General features: G+C 45.3%; 1 protein-coding gene across 1 annotated transcript in view; it reads right to left on the reverse strand.

Moving 5' to 3' along the window:
• Nucleotides 1-1,182: 1,182 nt before the first annotated feature.
• The window catches only part of LOC147663834 (NEDD4-binding protein 1-like), a gene marked incomplete at both ends in the record, with an annotated part of 112,528 nt that continues 98,221 nt past the window's right edge, over nucleotides 1,183-15,489 (reverse strand). Inside the window, 2 exons of the mRNA XM_086950169.1 lie at nucleotides 1,183-1,395; nucleotides 3,145-3,252. Coding sequence (XP_086806295.1) covers nucleotides 1,183-1,395; nucleotides 3,145-3,252 — 321 coding nt within the window. The remainder of the gene's footprint in view (nucleotides 1,396-3,144; nucleotides 3,253-15,489) is intronic.

The raw sequence follows: 15,489 nt of genomic DNA on the forward strand, positions 1-15,489 counted from the left end.
CGCTAGCAGAAGTGGTTAAAAAAAGTGGACTGGCGTTAGTGTCTTACGCAGACGACACCCAGTTGGTGGTAGCTCTCAATGACAACAACGGTTTGGAGGCCCATCACTTCAAACAGACCCTTACTGACATCACCAACTGGATGACGGCGTATTTCCTCCAGCTCAATGCGGGGAAAACAGAGATACAGCTCCTGGGGAAAAACACCGCATCCTGGGCGAAAGCTGGTGGCCCAAGGAATGTGTTAAAAATCTGGGAGTCTGGGTAGACTCGGCATTGAAATTTACCCACCACACCAAAAAAGTGGCAGCCACCTGCTTCGGCATCCTGCGCAATCTAAGACCCATCCTGAAGTTCTTCGACTGTCACACCCGCCAGTTAATTGTCCAAGCTACCATCCTTTCTAGGCTGGATTACGCCAGCTCCCTTTTACTGGGCGCTAACCTAGCGGAAACTACCAGACTTCAGAGAGTCCAGAATGCTGCCGCCAGGGCTCTGGTAGGTCTCCCCTGCCACTCCTCGGTGGCTGGAGTCCTGAAAAAACTGCACTGGCTCCCGGTGGGAAAAAGGATTCAGTTTAAGGCACTCTGTTTAGCCTTCAAAATCCTTAAAACCGCCTCCCCCCCGATGTTGCGCCCCCTCCTGGCGGAGTATATTCCTAGGAGGTCACTTTGTTCAGAAGGACAACATCTTGTGGTCATTCCCCGTACCAAACTGGCCAGAATGGGCGGCCGATCCTTCAGCCTGCTCGCTGCCAAGCTTTGGAACAGCCTACCGGAAACAATCCGTGGCATACAGGACCTTCTGGCATTCAGGAAAGCCATCAAAACCCACCTCTTTCAGTAATCTCCCCTTCTCCCCTCTGATGCTTTTTTCTTTTTCTGCCTTCTGCCTCACTCGCAGCGCCGGGACGCCCCTTGGCTGGGGCAGCAGGGCGCTATATAAATCCCAATAACATTAACATTAACTCAATTATAATTTTTTCCCCAATGATTTACAGTCCGGGGTTAACAGATATTCTGCTTTCGGATGCATGGTGTAGCTCTTAACCATCTAATGCTAGAAGAAATATAGAAAATTTAAATTTTTCCTACCCACAGGTTTACATTGTCTAATGGGTGCAAACATACAACACTGAACAAAAACTATCCATGGCAAAACTATCAAAGTACAGTTTGTTTTACCTAAAACGTTGCTGCTGAAAGCGTGGCTGCTGTAACTGCTGGTGCTGTAACCATGGCTGCCGGAATTCAATTGGGTGACAAAGGGGCGGCAGAAACTTTTTCTGTTGAATTGGAGGCTTCTGGTGGAGAAAATCATGCAACTTGGGTCCATGTTTCCCCAATGGATCATCAGGTACCATGAATATGTCACCAGCAAATGTGTATTGCAAAATCCTAAAACAGAAAATTTAAATGAAATAAAGTACAACACAATTCTTATGATCTTGAGAATATAATTCTACAGGGAAACATAAAATACCTCAGAGGAGGGTAAACCAGGTGCAAAAGTGAATCAGACTGCAACGAGACATAGTGCAAAGCACCCCGCGGACGGCAGAGTACATTTCCAATAGCCCTACTGCATGCATACATTGGTAAGTTGCAGATAGCCTGCCACCTTTCCAGCAAGATTCTGCGTTTCAACAGTCAAGTATATCTGAGGGGGATAACCTGCTGTTCAAAACAAATAGGGAAAAACACTATAAGCAGATGTCACTGACTGGTGGTATTCCGAGGAAGATAAGAAATATGGGTGTCCTGCGAAAAGTAAAGGCAAACGGTAGAGGCCTGCATCTGCCATATGGGACATTGTCTGTGCTTGCAAACTTTATATTACTGCAGGACTTATTTTAAAGAATGAACTTTGTTAAAAATAAAAAGGTGGTCAATTGCAAGCAAAAATGCCTTCAACACCAAATTAAGAAATACTGATACATACCATTAACTGCAAAAATAGTACCTCTAACACATTTCCACAGAGGGCTGCTCACTTTGAAAAATTCCAAGAAAAAGCTTGATACATTGTGTCCTTAATGTACAGTATCACTTTAAAAGTGATCTTGGCAGAACTCAGTCTTAAAGATTTTTTTTTAACAACTACAGGGATTTCACCATGGCTGGACTACGATGTAATGCTGATGATGTTTCGCTTGAAGAATGAAATTCTTAAGTAATAGACCCTCCTTAAACGTCAAAGTTACGCCATGTAAAAACAACCAACATATTGTGCAGTAAAAATTTTATATAATCCTATCTAGACACCACATAGTCAACAACCTCACTTATATCACTCAGGTGAAACTCCTTGATTAGACCCAGGTAAAGTTAAAACTTTGCACAATTCCTCTAAGTAAAATCTGTAAAAGTTTCCAAGTAGGAATGTGAAAAAGCAGATCAATGAGAAATCATCTTTTCTACTGCACAGAAGATGAATGTTTTAAAATTGTAGCTAATGTAACAATAGCATTTTTAAGTTTTTTTCTTCTAAAAGCTAAAGATGTAAGTTTAAATTTTACATTAAATGGAAATGCTACAACCATTCTGGTGCTGTAATTGTGTGACCCTAGCGCAAGATTTCATCCTACTGGCTCATTTCAGCCATTAAAGCGGAGTTCAAACTATCGCAGCTCACAATCTTGATAGGCTGATTGCACCCACGCCTAAACATTGCAGATCATGAAATTGATGTTTGTCTATGTAGATGATAGCCATGAAAGAGCTGGCTCAAACTGCCATGGAAGTCAGATCCAGGCATGTTGTGAAATAGCAAGAAGAATCTGTATTCAGATAAAAAACACTGAAAAATAAATTCAATTCAGTCCAACTTTGCTCCAAAAGGGTCAGTCTTTTCTGACACGCTAGACCACATCCAATCAGCATGAGATTTTTTAGGTACTTTAACAGTCACTGTGCAGTGTGAGTAAGGGATCCAGGTATTAATATTCCTTTGAGACAGATATGAATTACAATAATAAAATAATTCAGTTTAAAAAACAACTTTTATGAGTAAGGGACCACTAATAGTATTAATACATACTACTACTGTCAAGAGCACAGATATTAAATTCCTTTTTTGAGGTTTCTCAATGTTACTGAAATATCCATATAAAAGAGCGAAATGGAAATTAGCATATAAATGGTCACCTTTCTTTTATTATCTGCGCCCAAGATGGGGACTCAGTCACAAATTCTCTCAAGTTATCATTGGTCACAATAACTCCTCCTGTTTTTTCAGATAGATGTAGCAAAAATCTGAAATAAAAAAAACAGCCTGGTTCAATATCAGATTACTTCAGAAGCCTGGTCAAAAAACAAACACAAACTATACATTGTATAAATATTCAGCTCTGCATCATAACTATTTCTATTCATAAAGTAAAATAAAAAAGGTACCCCAAACAAACTCTGAATATCAACTAATAATGAAATGGACATGGCCTGGCCAACACAAAGGCATGTAAACTCCAAGGTTTTAGGGAGACTGGTAGTGATCTACACTTGGCAAATAGCTGTGAGGCCACACGGCCCTATGAGAAAAGAAACTGCTTGAAACTGAAGGACTCTTTATCCAGGGACAAATATATTAATATAGAACCACTCCTGGGCAAAATGAAGGGAACAGTATTGGTACAAGTTTTAGAATCTTTTCAGAAAGTGCGGGGTGACAAAAATATGTTAAATTATGTTGGTGTATTATAAATTTATTCATTTATTTATTTTTAGAGTTTTCTATAGCGCGAACTTGAACCGATTAGGTTATCAGAGCGCTTTACATAGCACCAGTTCCGTTACATGTTATCACAGCAGTTTACATAGAATCAGTTACGTTACACATTTCAGGAACTTGAACCGATTAGGTTATCAAAGCGCTTTACATAGCACCAGTTCTGTTACATGTTATCAAAGCACATTACATAGAATCAGTTACGTTACACATTTCAGGAGCACATTTCTTTTTGTTCTAGTGAGTAGGGTTATCTCTTCACACAGGGGAAGGGATACACCTGGCTATATTCCAACAGTCACACAGGCGACTAGTCGTTACAGCTCTAACTCTAAACACAGGGAGGGGGTACACATGGATACGATCTAAGAATCAGGGATGCAAGGGTATGGAGAGAAGGGGGGGCACAACAGGGAGGGAAACAGTTGAGGATCATCCACGGGGAAAAGGGTTAAGGCCAAGGGCATGGTAGGAGGGCTAGAGTCCAGAGAGACTGTCCGAAAACAGCAGCAAAGTGTCGGTCAGGACAGAACAAAAGTCCAGAGGTCCAAGAGAGAAGGTGGGAGCCCAGGTGGGAGATGAAGCAGAGGGAAGAACCATCTGAGGATCATCCACGGGGAAAAGGGTTAAGGATGAGGGAGTGGGAGGAGGGCTAGAGTCCAGAGATGCTGTCCGAGAACAGCAGCAGGGTGTCGGCCAGGACAGAACAGAAGACGAGAAGTCCAGGAGAGAAGGTGGGAGCCTTTAAGTAGCCCTGAGGCCACGCGAAAAGACAGGCGAGGTTAGAAAGTTAAATGACCAGGAGAAGAATAGCAGTAACAGCAGAAAGCGATGGGGAGGAACATTGTAAATAATCTTACCGTAAACATTTAGAGGGTTGTTATGGTAAGAGTCATATGATATAGGACTGATAAGTGTACAAGGGCTTGGGGTCAACTTCTGGGCGAATCTGGGGCAGAAGGAAGGGAAGAGGACATGGGCCCCTCCCCACCTATTCATGCCAGAATTTCAGGGAAACAGTCTGTGGTGATTGTATAACCGGGCATGGTTTGTGGGACTGCTATAATGCTAGTTTTTTGGGTTGCTGTAGGAGTCCTGGGGTAGTGGGTGAGTAATTTCCCATTTGATAATTGTTATTTCATCAGCAGCTATTCACCGGGTTTCAGGGTTAGAAGAACCCATGGCAATGTAGCAGGGATTCTAGTGCTAAATTTGGTTTCTAATGGAATTCTAAACTACAGGGCTTCATTATGTTGCCACAGTAAAAAAACACTAGGTTAACAGCATATTACACGCATGGTCCTGGAGCCCTTTAAAACTGACCTCCTTCCTTCGTAAGACATCATAGCCATTACAGGGGCACAATAGGTCTCTTTTAAGCAGGATTTTATATAAATTATGAAGAGTGAAAAAGCCTTAGGCATTACCTGTTGGGTACAGTCAGCAGGGTGTTGCCGAAAAACCACTGATTGCCACGCAATAGAAACCATCCCAATAAGTAGTCACTGAGGTTATTTACCAGTAGAAAACAGGATTCAAATGCCTCCTTCACGGGCAGAGGCAGCTTAGGCTCAGTTGGCATATAATGTAAAATGGCACTATTATGGGGACTGGGTATCAGATTTAAGAGAACGAATGAAAGCAGCGATACCAAGAAGGAAAAAAACAAAACACAGGATGAAAACTGCTGCTTCTCAGTTGTATGCGAGTCAGGCAAAAAGGACGGTGTGGAAAAGTGTTCTGGAGAACTTTTTCCACAAATGTGTTTACATATATTTTTCAAAATAAACGGCAACTCCAAGTTGCTGAAATCAGGCTGGTGAATGCCTTTCATTGCGATGAATTATCTGCAGCCTTTCTGCTAAGTGTTGTACACTTTTGGGGAAAAAACCCTCCACAGCCTCCATAAAAATGTTCTTAAAAAATACATCCTCCCATAAATTAATCTACACTAGCCAGTTACTCCCTATCCTACCCACCCTTGACTACCCTCTTTCTACTTAACACAGTCATAAAGCCCAGCTCCTTTTGACCACTTTCCAAACACCCAGCTCCAGCCACGTACCAATACTAAACACCCCTTCAGCACACCACTTCTGCTTTCAATTCTAGTCATCAGTGTTCCTCTGCATAATCCTAGTTCCCGCTGTGCCTAATTCTTCCCAGTTTCTTTTTAAAGTTTTTTTCCAAACAACATTTTACCCTTTAACTTGAATACAAAACTTTTACTCATACATTTCTAAAGGCCTCAAGAATTCTGGGACATCTGGGGGAGAGTGGTGTGTTTGTGTGTAGTACATATGCAGAACCACCAAGCTATTTATTACCATTGCTGTGTGAGAGGTACTATGAACCATAAGAGGTGGTGCAAGTAAAGATGCATTTCCCTTCCTCCACTATGGTAGTAAATAGTACATTACTTTTAGCAGATATGCACACTTTATTTGACTCATGTTCTATGGGTGTAATTGTAAAAAAAGTGCATTTGACCAAAACCAGAGCACAGGGGATTAAATGCACATGCGGAGATGTTATTTTAAAAATTATTCTTTTTGAGTACGGCCCCACTTTTCTCTATAAAGTGACTGGAACCTGGTAACTAAGAGGAAGAAAACCTTGTATTTTATGCCACACCATGGACAAGGAATTTGTTCATTACACTGTAGTAATTAGTGTGTGAATGTTCATCAATTAGTACAAGTCTTTCAGATTACGGGTTATCTGCACAGAACCTTTCCAGCATGGTAGGTTCACTCTGAGAAGGCGAAAGGTGGTATAGAAGAGGGGCAAACTTAGAGAAAGGTAGGGGGATTTTGCATAGGAACCCTCATAGAACATGCTCTGCAATAGGACAAAAGAAAAGTATAAACAAAAAGTCAATAATTTGAAAGACACACAAGACTCATTTATTGCCATTCTTGGTTTGGTGGTCAGCTGTTTTTGAGAAATAATACACTCTGTTGAACTTGGCTCTGCTTGCAAGGTCACTCCGAAACTTTTTGCCTTTCTCCCTAGTTTTTTTTGCTAACTTGGAATTAGTGGTTTGAAAGGAAACACAATAAATATGTTTGTTTGATGTGTAAGATGGAAAATAATAAGTGCTGTGCAGTGTGCGCAAGTTATTGTTACCACTGTGTAAATGTCCCTTTTTAAATGGACGCCATTGGTGTGTGCTGGTGCCTGCCTGCCGGAGGGGAGTTACCAGTCTAGTCGTTAGTTTCCCAGCAACCCCAGCTTTTGGAGGGAAGCCTGGCACCCAGGGTGCTCTACACCTCCCCAAAACCAGTTGGGACCGGTACCCCAGGGAACCCTGCAGAAGTTTCCAGCCCTTTCTGGGAGGTGGGGTGAGGGGTGTATAAATAACGGAGCTGGGATGCCATGTGCTCAGACTGAACGTGGACTTGATTTAGAGGGGACACTGCCAGGAGGTGCTGCCACAAGGGCCTGCTGCTGGCCCCTGATCCCATCTGTATCCCTCTGCTGTCCACAGGGCCAGTGAGAGCCTTCGCTGGAGTGAGGACCGCTATGTCAGGAGGAGTGCTACTGTATGGGAGACTACTTCTAGGAGCTGCTGTCCTGTACTGATGAATGCCCACTGTCTGCTGATCATGCCCAGCCTGGCCTGCCTGCACCATAGCGCCCTGTGAGCGCTATATCTCCAAGGACTATACTTGCCTGCCTCCCTAGCGCCTTGTGAGTGCTGCAGCTTTATTTGGTGGGACCTAGCGCCAGGGATGCGCGGGGTGCCCGACACCTGAAATCTCTCCCTCAGCGCTGGGACTGTTGCGGAACCTGCGAGTGCTGCTGCTGCGAGGGAACCACAAGGTAAAGAGCTGTGTCACCCAAGCGCTATATTGCCAGATTTTCGCCACTTTCTGCGAGCGCTGTACCGTTACCCCTTCAACCCAGTCCTAAACATCGTCGACCGCTCAGCACAATAAGAGGCGCAGCCCACAATGTGGTTCATCCTTACTACAGTCAACCCAATTCAGAAATCAAGCTTCAAGATTCAGCTGTATATATCCAAGTACCATTCACTATGCACCGTTTATGCTGATCACAATTGTCACTTGCGTCGCCACCCTGGTCATCACTTGCACACCTTGAGCACCAAGTACAATTTGGGTTGTATTGTTATTGGTCTACCTACAGTGCTGCTACAACTGTATTTTGCCTAACTACTTCTATTTAACCATGATGCAATGAGCACATTTGAAATGTGTGGAGTCTCCTTATTTTCTTTTCTGATAATATTTTTTGCATATCCATTCTAATTGTCTTTCAATAACACCAGTTGGGATACTGTATGTTTATTCTGATTATCTACCCCAATCACAACGTGGTTGACTGGTTTTTGCTCCTGTAGTATTTTACATAATTAGAAACCCACGGGTTTATTGCCAATGGAAGCAGGAGCCTACCCCGCGCTTTAAGACTGCCCAGAATTACCGCCACGGCTGAGCCGCAATGAGAATAACTGCCTATTTTAAACTTCAGCGGGAGCCCACCTGCACTGCAGAGCTGCGCGAAATCACTGCGCCGGCCCGGGAGACTCAGGAGTCCCGCGCAGGCTTCCCCAGTGACTTCAGGGAAGCCGCGCTGGGATTGGTGCCGGCGGGAGTACCTAGAGGAAGTCCCACCCAGCGATGGAGGAAGCGGGAGGTGCAGAGCCTCGCGGGCTCCGCAACAAAGTCCCGGATCTCAGGAGGGGGCCCGGGAGAACCCAAGTGGAGTGAGGCGCGGCGGATGGCAAGCGGGGCTCCTGAAGGTCAGTGAGAGCCCCGCGTGTGCCACTGAGGAGAGCCTGGGTCCGGCGGGAGCCTACCCCGCCTGCATGTTGCTGCGCCAGCAGCAAGAGATGTCTGAAGCCTACTGCCGGGAGGCCACCGAAACACCTGCAGCCCCGAGAGACCGGTGAGTGGGGCATTTGGGGAACCGGTGACAGGGAGGGGGCAACGGGGCACATTATCGGTGCCCGCCCACGGTTATCCTTCCAAGAAGACTGGAGTGGTCGCGTGGGCTTCCCCAGCTGCCCCGCTTAACAGTGGGCAACTGCAACGATTTGGGGGCATTCCTTGAACCACAGAGACCCAGGGAGGGGCTCCATCTGGGCTCGAAATTGCCCAGTAGTGCCAGTGTTTCTTGGGGCTACACAGTGGCACAGCCTTTGCGGGCCGCTGCAACAGTTGTGCATTTGTGGTGACAACAGAGTCACGGAGGTGACTCCAATGTGCCCAGAACGGACTATTTTACACCACTGCACAGACGGAAAGTGGGCAGTGGCAACGTGGGGCACATTTGTTTGCATAGCAAGGAGGGCACTGCAAGGGGAAAGGTCTGTTGAGGGCCCTCCTGATAATGTCTTTATGCCCATGTTACCTAATGTTTTCCCCTCAGGGTTGCCATGCTGATGTCATGCCTAATGTTTCCTGCCAAGCTGGTTTACGCCGAATGTAATGTATAATGTAATGTTTATGCCCACAAGGATGCCTATTCTGATAATGCCTTCATGCAAACGGGGTTTATGACTTATGGGTTTATACCCAACGCTCACATGGATGGTTTTGTGCATAATGTCCTTTTTATGCTTATAAGGATGAGATTAATGCTTATATGTTGATCCTTGCCAAAAGGTGCTGAAGTTATGCATAAGATGGTTTATTCGTCATGCTCATGCACCTATTAAAGTGCCGCATGTGTTATTCCTAATGTCATAGGGCCATGCCTAATGTCTTCATGCCATAATGTTTTAAGCTTATGCTATTGCTGATGAGGCTTATGCCTAATGCATGTGTTTATAATGCTAATGGTTTCTTTTCCCCTAATGGGCACGTTTAATGTGATGTTCACAGGTCTACGCCCACATGGCTGGTTTTATGTTTAGGCCCAATGGTTTTGTGCTAATGTGATTTCCGCTTGCATGTTTATGCCAATGCTAATTTGATTTATGCTAAGTGCATGATCTAGCCAGTAGCTACTGGCTGTTACTCATCGAAAGCTGTTGGGCTTTACATTTATTCTTTACACTTACCTTTATCCTAATTGTACGGGTGATGGTTCTGGCAGTGGCCCGCTTGGCCCTGCCCAGTAAATAGTTCCCCCTGTATAGGATTACCAGTGCCGGTTGGCACAATGTTTATGCAACTGCGATTACATTCTGACACAAGTTATTTTCACATCACCTGGTGTGGTCTTGTTTTGTAGTGTGCCTGGTGTGTCGCCAGAGTGTGTGCTGCGCAGATGCTTTACACAATGCCCTGGAATTTGGTCTGCCTGCTCCGCACCACGCTACCACGTTTCTAACACTCACCGTTTGATTTTTTTTGGCATGTTGTCGAAAATAAATCAAAATGGTTACTTGGAACACGTTAGAAAAAAATCTGAAGGTCAGCCCCTTTGTTTACCCTGCGTTTGAAGCAAATATTAAGATGCGGAGACTAAATGAGAGAAACAAAAAGGTATTAGGCTGTATTTTCCATCAGAGACAAACATTTGCTGAAATGGTCCACAACGGAAAGTATGTTCCATTTATCCTTCTACGGATTCTCAAACATTGGGAGGAATTAAGGAAAAAAGTGGCAAATCAAGATAGACTAGTGCAGAATGCATAAGTGGGTAAGTCTTGTGCTGGTCCTCTTAAGCATATACTCACTGAGGCCGGTCATAGGCAGCCAGGGAGAGACAAAAAGTAAGGAAAATGTTACTTAGTGTGTTGTTTGACCCGGCCCTCAGCAGGGTCATCCTCAAACCCTTTGCCTTTTAACCCTCTTCTTTTTGTTGAATTTGTTTTGTAGGCCTTAAGACCCAGTGCACTTGCTAACCAGTGCTCAGGTGCTTGTGCTCCCTCCCCTAAACATGGCTCAATTGGCATATACCCAATTGGCATATCTAATTTATTTATAAGTTCCTTGTAGAATAGTATATATACACCCAGGGCCTGTAAACTAACACTTCTAGTGGGCCTGCAGCACCGCTTACTGCACCACCCACTTACGAAGCACTGTGAAACATGCCCCAGACCGACCATTGCAGTTTTAAACTGCCATGTCACTTTCATTAAGTATAAGTCATCCCCAAGGAAGGCCCTAGGTAGCCCATTGGGCAGGGTGCACTGTAATTAAAAGGTTGGAAATGTACTTTTAAGCTTTACATGTCCTGCTAGTGAAAAAAGTCTAAATTAGTTTTTCACTCCTCTGAGGCCTATCCCTCTCGCAGGACAATATTGGGGATTCCTTGTTTGATTTAATAAGTTGCAATTCCTAATTGGGAGCAAGGAGATATGTCATGTTTGGTACCTATGAAATTGTAATGATAAATCACCTTTCAAGTTAGTCAGATTTCTCACTACAATTTTGAAAATAGCCACTTTTAGAAAGTTGGGGTTTTCCTGCCCTTATTCCTATGTGCCTGCAGCCTGTCTTGGGTCATGCGTAGAGGAATAGCTGACAGAGTTTGAAAATTCCTCCCAGACATTCACACAATAGAGGGATAAGGGATGTCACAATGGGTCATCTGCTGGCAGGATGTGGGGGCATAGCTAAGCACAGGCCCACTTGCACCTGAATAGTCTGTGCTCTGTCTTCACACAAAGGGCATACCAATCCTGTATTGTCACTGCAGCTAGCTTGGAGCCAGGACATTTCAAGCACTTCAAAAGAACTTTTCCAGAAACTGCTCCCACCTTCCAGAAAGGCACCAGGGTATAAACATAGGACCTTAAGACCCACTCTTCAGTTCACTACTGGACGTGCGGAAAGACTCATAGGATTGCCTGCTAATGTGACTTGCACTCAGCCAGACTGCTGCTGTACTTGGAAGGACTACTTTCCTGTCTGTAGCCTGCCTTGAAACTTAGATGCCAGCCCTGCATGGACTCCAACTGCTAGTCTGCGCTCCTTTTCCGAGCCACAGGGACATAAAAAGCTCCCAATTTAAACCCGCACCTGGGCCCAGCCTGAACACCCCAAGATGTGTCCTACCAGTTCTGGACCAATGGTTGTGGTGCTAAAGGAGCTCATATGGCCAAAAACCAAAGAGGAGGACACATTTTGGCCAAAAAGTACTCGGAGAACCAGGAGGAGTCTGGGACTAACTTGCTTGCCTATCCGCCCGAGGTGCATTGTCAGTCCGATTGACTTTGAGACTTCTCCAGCTAAGTTCTTGTACGTAGCAGCAATTCCTTTTCAGTGATCCCCCGCCAAAGGAGTATCCAGCCTCACAGAACTGTCTCTGTCCACAGCCAACTGCTTCATCCCTCTGGAGGCTTTTGACTTCAATTTCGGAGACTAAGTCCGAAAAAAGAAATATTCACTGCAGCTTCAACCCAAGGCCATCCAACGACAAAGCTCCCTCCTAGGACACCTCCAGAAGCCTTGCCCTGCTGAAATTTACCTGCTCAGACACTTCTTCAGAATTCCTTTAAAATTCAAAACTCCGGTTCTACTGATTGGATGTGTCATTTTGGTGTCAAATAATTTCTTAAAATGTACTTTATCATTCTAAATTGGCTTGGGATGTTACTTCAGTTGTATTTTCATTGTATTAGTGTTTGTGTGCTGCATACATACTTTACACACTGCCTCCAAATTAAGCCGTATATATTTACAACAAGGGGTGGTGAGGGACAGAGTCTCTGAATTAAGCAGAAAGCTCTCACCCAGTCAAGAGATCAGGGCTAGATCCAACACCGTTTTTTAGCTCACTGCACCATCCCAGTTTCAGAACCTGGCTGTATGCAAATTAGTCTGTTCCTGTCCCAGTGCATGATGGGAACAGGGCAAACCAAACTACAAAAGCCAATTCTTACCCTGTTCCCATGATGCACTGGGCCAGGGACAGACTGATTTGCATATAGCCAGGTTCTGAGCTGGGATGGGGCAGTGAGATAAATAACGGTGATGGGTCAAGCCCTGATCTTATGACTGGGTAAGAGTGGTCTGTTTAACTCAGACACTCTGTTCATCACCACCCCCTTTTTGTAAATCGTTTTTGGCCACTATAGGTGTGGCAGGGTATACTCAGACATGAGTCCCTTTCTCACTGCTCCATCAGGATTCAAGCAAGCCGGGCCGAAGAAGGCTGAAATGCCAGAAACCGGTCCCCGGTAGCTTGTCTCCTTTCTGGTGAAGAATTGGCTTGGTAGTTTAGTCTGCCCTGTTCCCATGATGCACTGGGCCAGGGACAGACTGATTTGCATATAGCCAGGTTCTGAGCTGGGATGGGGCAGTGAGATAAATAACGGTGATGGGTCAAGCCCTGATCTTATGACTGGGTAAGAGTGGTCTGTTTAACTCAGACACTCTGTTCATCACCACCCCCTTTTTGTAAATCGTTTTTGGCCACTATAGGTGTGGCAGGGTATACTCAGACATGAGTCCCTTTCTCACTGCTCCATCAGGATTCAAGCAAGCCGGGCCGAAGAAGGCTGAAATGCCAGAAACCGGTCCCCGGTAGCTTGTCTCCTTTCTGGTGAAGAATTGGCTTGGTAGTTTAGTCTGCCCTGTTCCCATGATGCACTGGGCCAGGGACAGACTGATTTGCATATAGCCAGGTTCTGAGCTGGGATGGGGCAGTGAGATAAATAACGGTGATGGGTCAAGCCCTGATCTTATGACTGGGTAAGAGTGGTCTGTTTAACTCAGACACTCTGTTCATCACCACCCCCTTTTTGTAAATCGTTTTTGGCCACTATAGGTGTGGCAGGGTATACTCAGACATGAGTCCCTTTCTCACTGCTCCATCAGGATTCAAGCAAGCCGGGCCGAAGAAGGCTGAAATGCCAGAAACCGGTCCCCGGTAGCTTGTCTCCTTTCTGGTGAAGAATTGGCTTGGTAGTTTAGTCTGCCCTGTTCCCATGATGCACTGGGCCAGGGACAGACTGATTTGCATATAGCCAGGTTCTGAGCTGGGATGGGGCAGTGAGATAAATAACGGTGATGGGTCAAGCCCTGATCTTATGACTGGGTAAGAGTGGTCTGTTTAACTCAGACACTCTGTTCATCACCACCCCCTTTTTGTAAATCGTTTTGGCCACTATAGGTGTGGCAGGGTATACTCAGACATGAGTCCCTTTCTCACTGCTCCATCAGGATTCAAGCAAGCCGGGCCGAAGAAGGCTGAAATGCCAGAAACCGGTCCCCGGTAGCTTGTCTCCTTTCTGGTGAAGAATTGGCTTGGTAGTTTAGTCTGCCCTGTTCCCATGATGCACTGGGCCAGGGACAGACTGATTTGCATATAGCCAGGTTCTGAGCTGGGATGGGGCAGTGAGATCAATAACGGTGATGGGTCAAGCCCTGATCTTATGACTGGGTAAGAGTGGTCTGTTTAACTCAGACACTCTGTTCATCACCACCCCCTTTTTGTAAATCGTTTCTGGCCACTATAGGTGTGGCAGGGTATACTCAGACATGAGTCCCTTTCTCACTGCTCCATCAGGATTCAAGCAAGCCGGGCCGAAGAAGGCTGAAATGCCAGAAACCGGTCCCCGGTAGCTTGTCTCCTTTCTGGTGAAGAATTGGCTTGGTAGTTTAGTCTGCCCTGTTCCCATGATGCACTGGGCCAGGGACAGACTGATTTGCATATAGCCAGGTTCTGAGCTGGGATGGGGCAGTGAGATAAATAACGGTGATGGGTCAAGCCCTGATCTTATGACTGGGTAAGAGTGGTCTGTTTAACTCAGACACTCTGTTCATCACCACCCCCTTTTTGTAAATCGTTTTCCAAATTAAGCCGGACTGCTTTTTGTATCAAGCTACCCAAGGTTAAGCACAGATTAATGTACTTACTTTTTGTGCTTCAACCCTGCAAGGGTTTGTGGCTGTTGCTTGACCCGCGATTACATCCCAGTCAACCAACACCAGTAAGCATCTGTTCGGAACATGTAGGGCTGGAGAATTAGATTATGTGCAGTGTGTATTTCTGGCATCTTGTGTTGAGCTTGGACGTTTGCAAGTTGTCTTTCATTGAAGAAAGGCTTAAGACTCACAGGACGCACTGTGACCCCACAGTTTGTAGACCATGAGCGGGTGCCAAAAAAGCACAGCATGGCTTCACAGAATTCCTTGATTTGCTACTGTGATGCGGACTGTATCTAAAATTCAGGTTACCACAGAATAAGGAATGGCATCAGCTTTGAAAAGGAACTACTTTTTGAATGTGACCTGGAAGCACAATGACACCCTCGCGCCTCCTCAGAAGATCAAGAGTAGCAGGTTGGGCCATAGTTCTGCCTGGACTTCTTGTTTTCATTTTTGCACTTGTACTTACCCAAGGTTTTAGACCGTGAAGATCTGTGATGGGAACGGATTTAGGAGTAGGGCTAGGACCGATCTTTGGCCCTCAAACGGTCACGACAGTCTTGTTGTATTTCACCACGAAAACCTTAGCTTCTCTTTCAAGGATTGCCTTAGGATGCATCAAGGTGCAGTCACTGCAGGACTTTGTCGTAGTTCAACTCCAGGCACACCACATGTTTTTTGCAACATTTCCCAAATGGTTTGAACCCTGTAGATTTGGGAGGCGACATTATCCCTTGCACATAGTAAAAATGTAGTCGCAACAGCAGTTTAGAGAGAGATTAGGGGTAGCTCTACATCAGAGTCTACTGGAAAGAAAGGAACTGATATCTGTGTGCATGGGAGGTACCTATATAAGGCCCTGTGTGTCACTTCCAGAGCGGGGCGATGCTGGCACAGGGCAGCGTAGCAACACCTGTTGGCATGCAGGAGTATTGTTAAGATTTTCTGGATCCAGCCCGTCACCTGGGG

This window comes from Lissotriton vulgaris, unplaced genomic scaffold, assembly GCF_964263255.1.
Source record: "Lissotriton vulgaris unplaced genomic scaffold, aLisVul1.2 SCAFFOLD_4855, whole genome shotgun sequence".
Taxonomy (NCBI): domain Eukaryota; kingdom Metazoa; phylum Chordata; class Amphibia; order Caudata; family Salamandridae; genus Lissotriton; species Lissotriton vulgaris.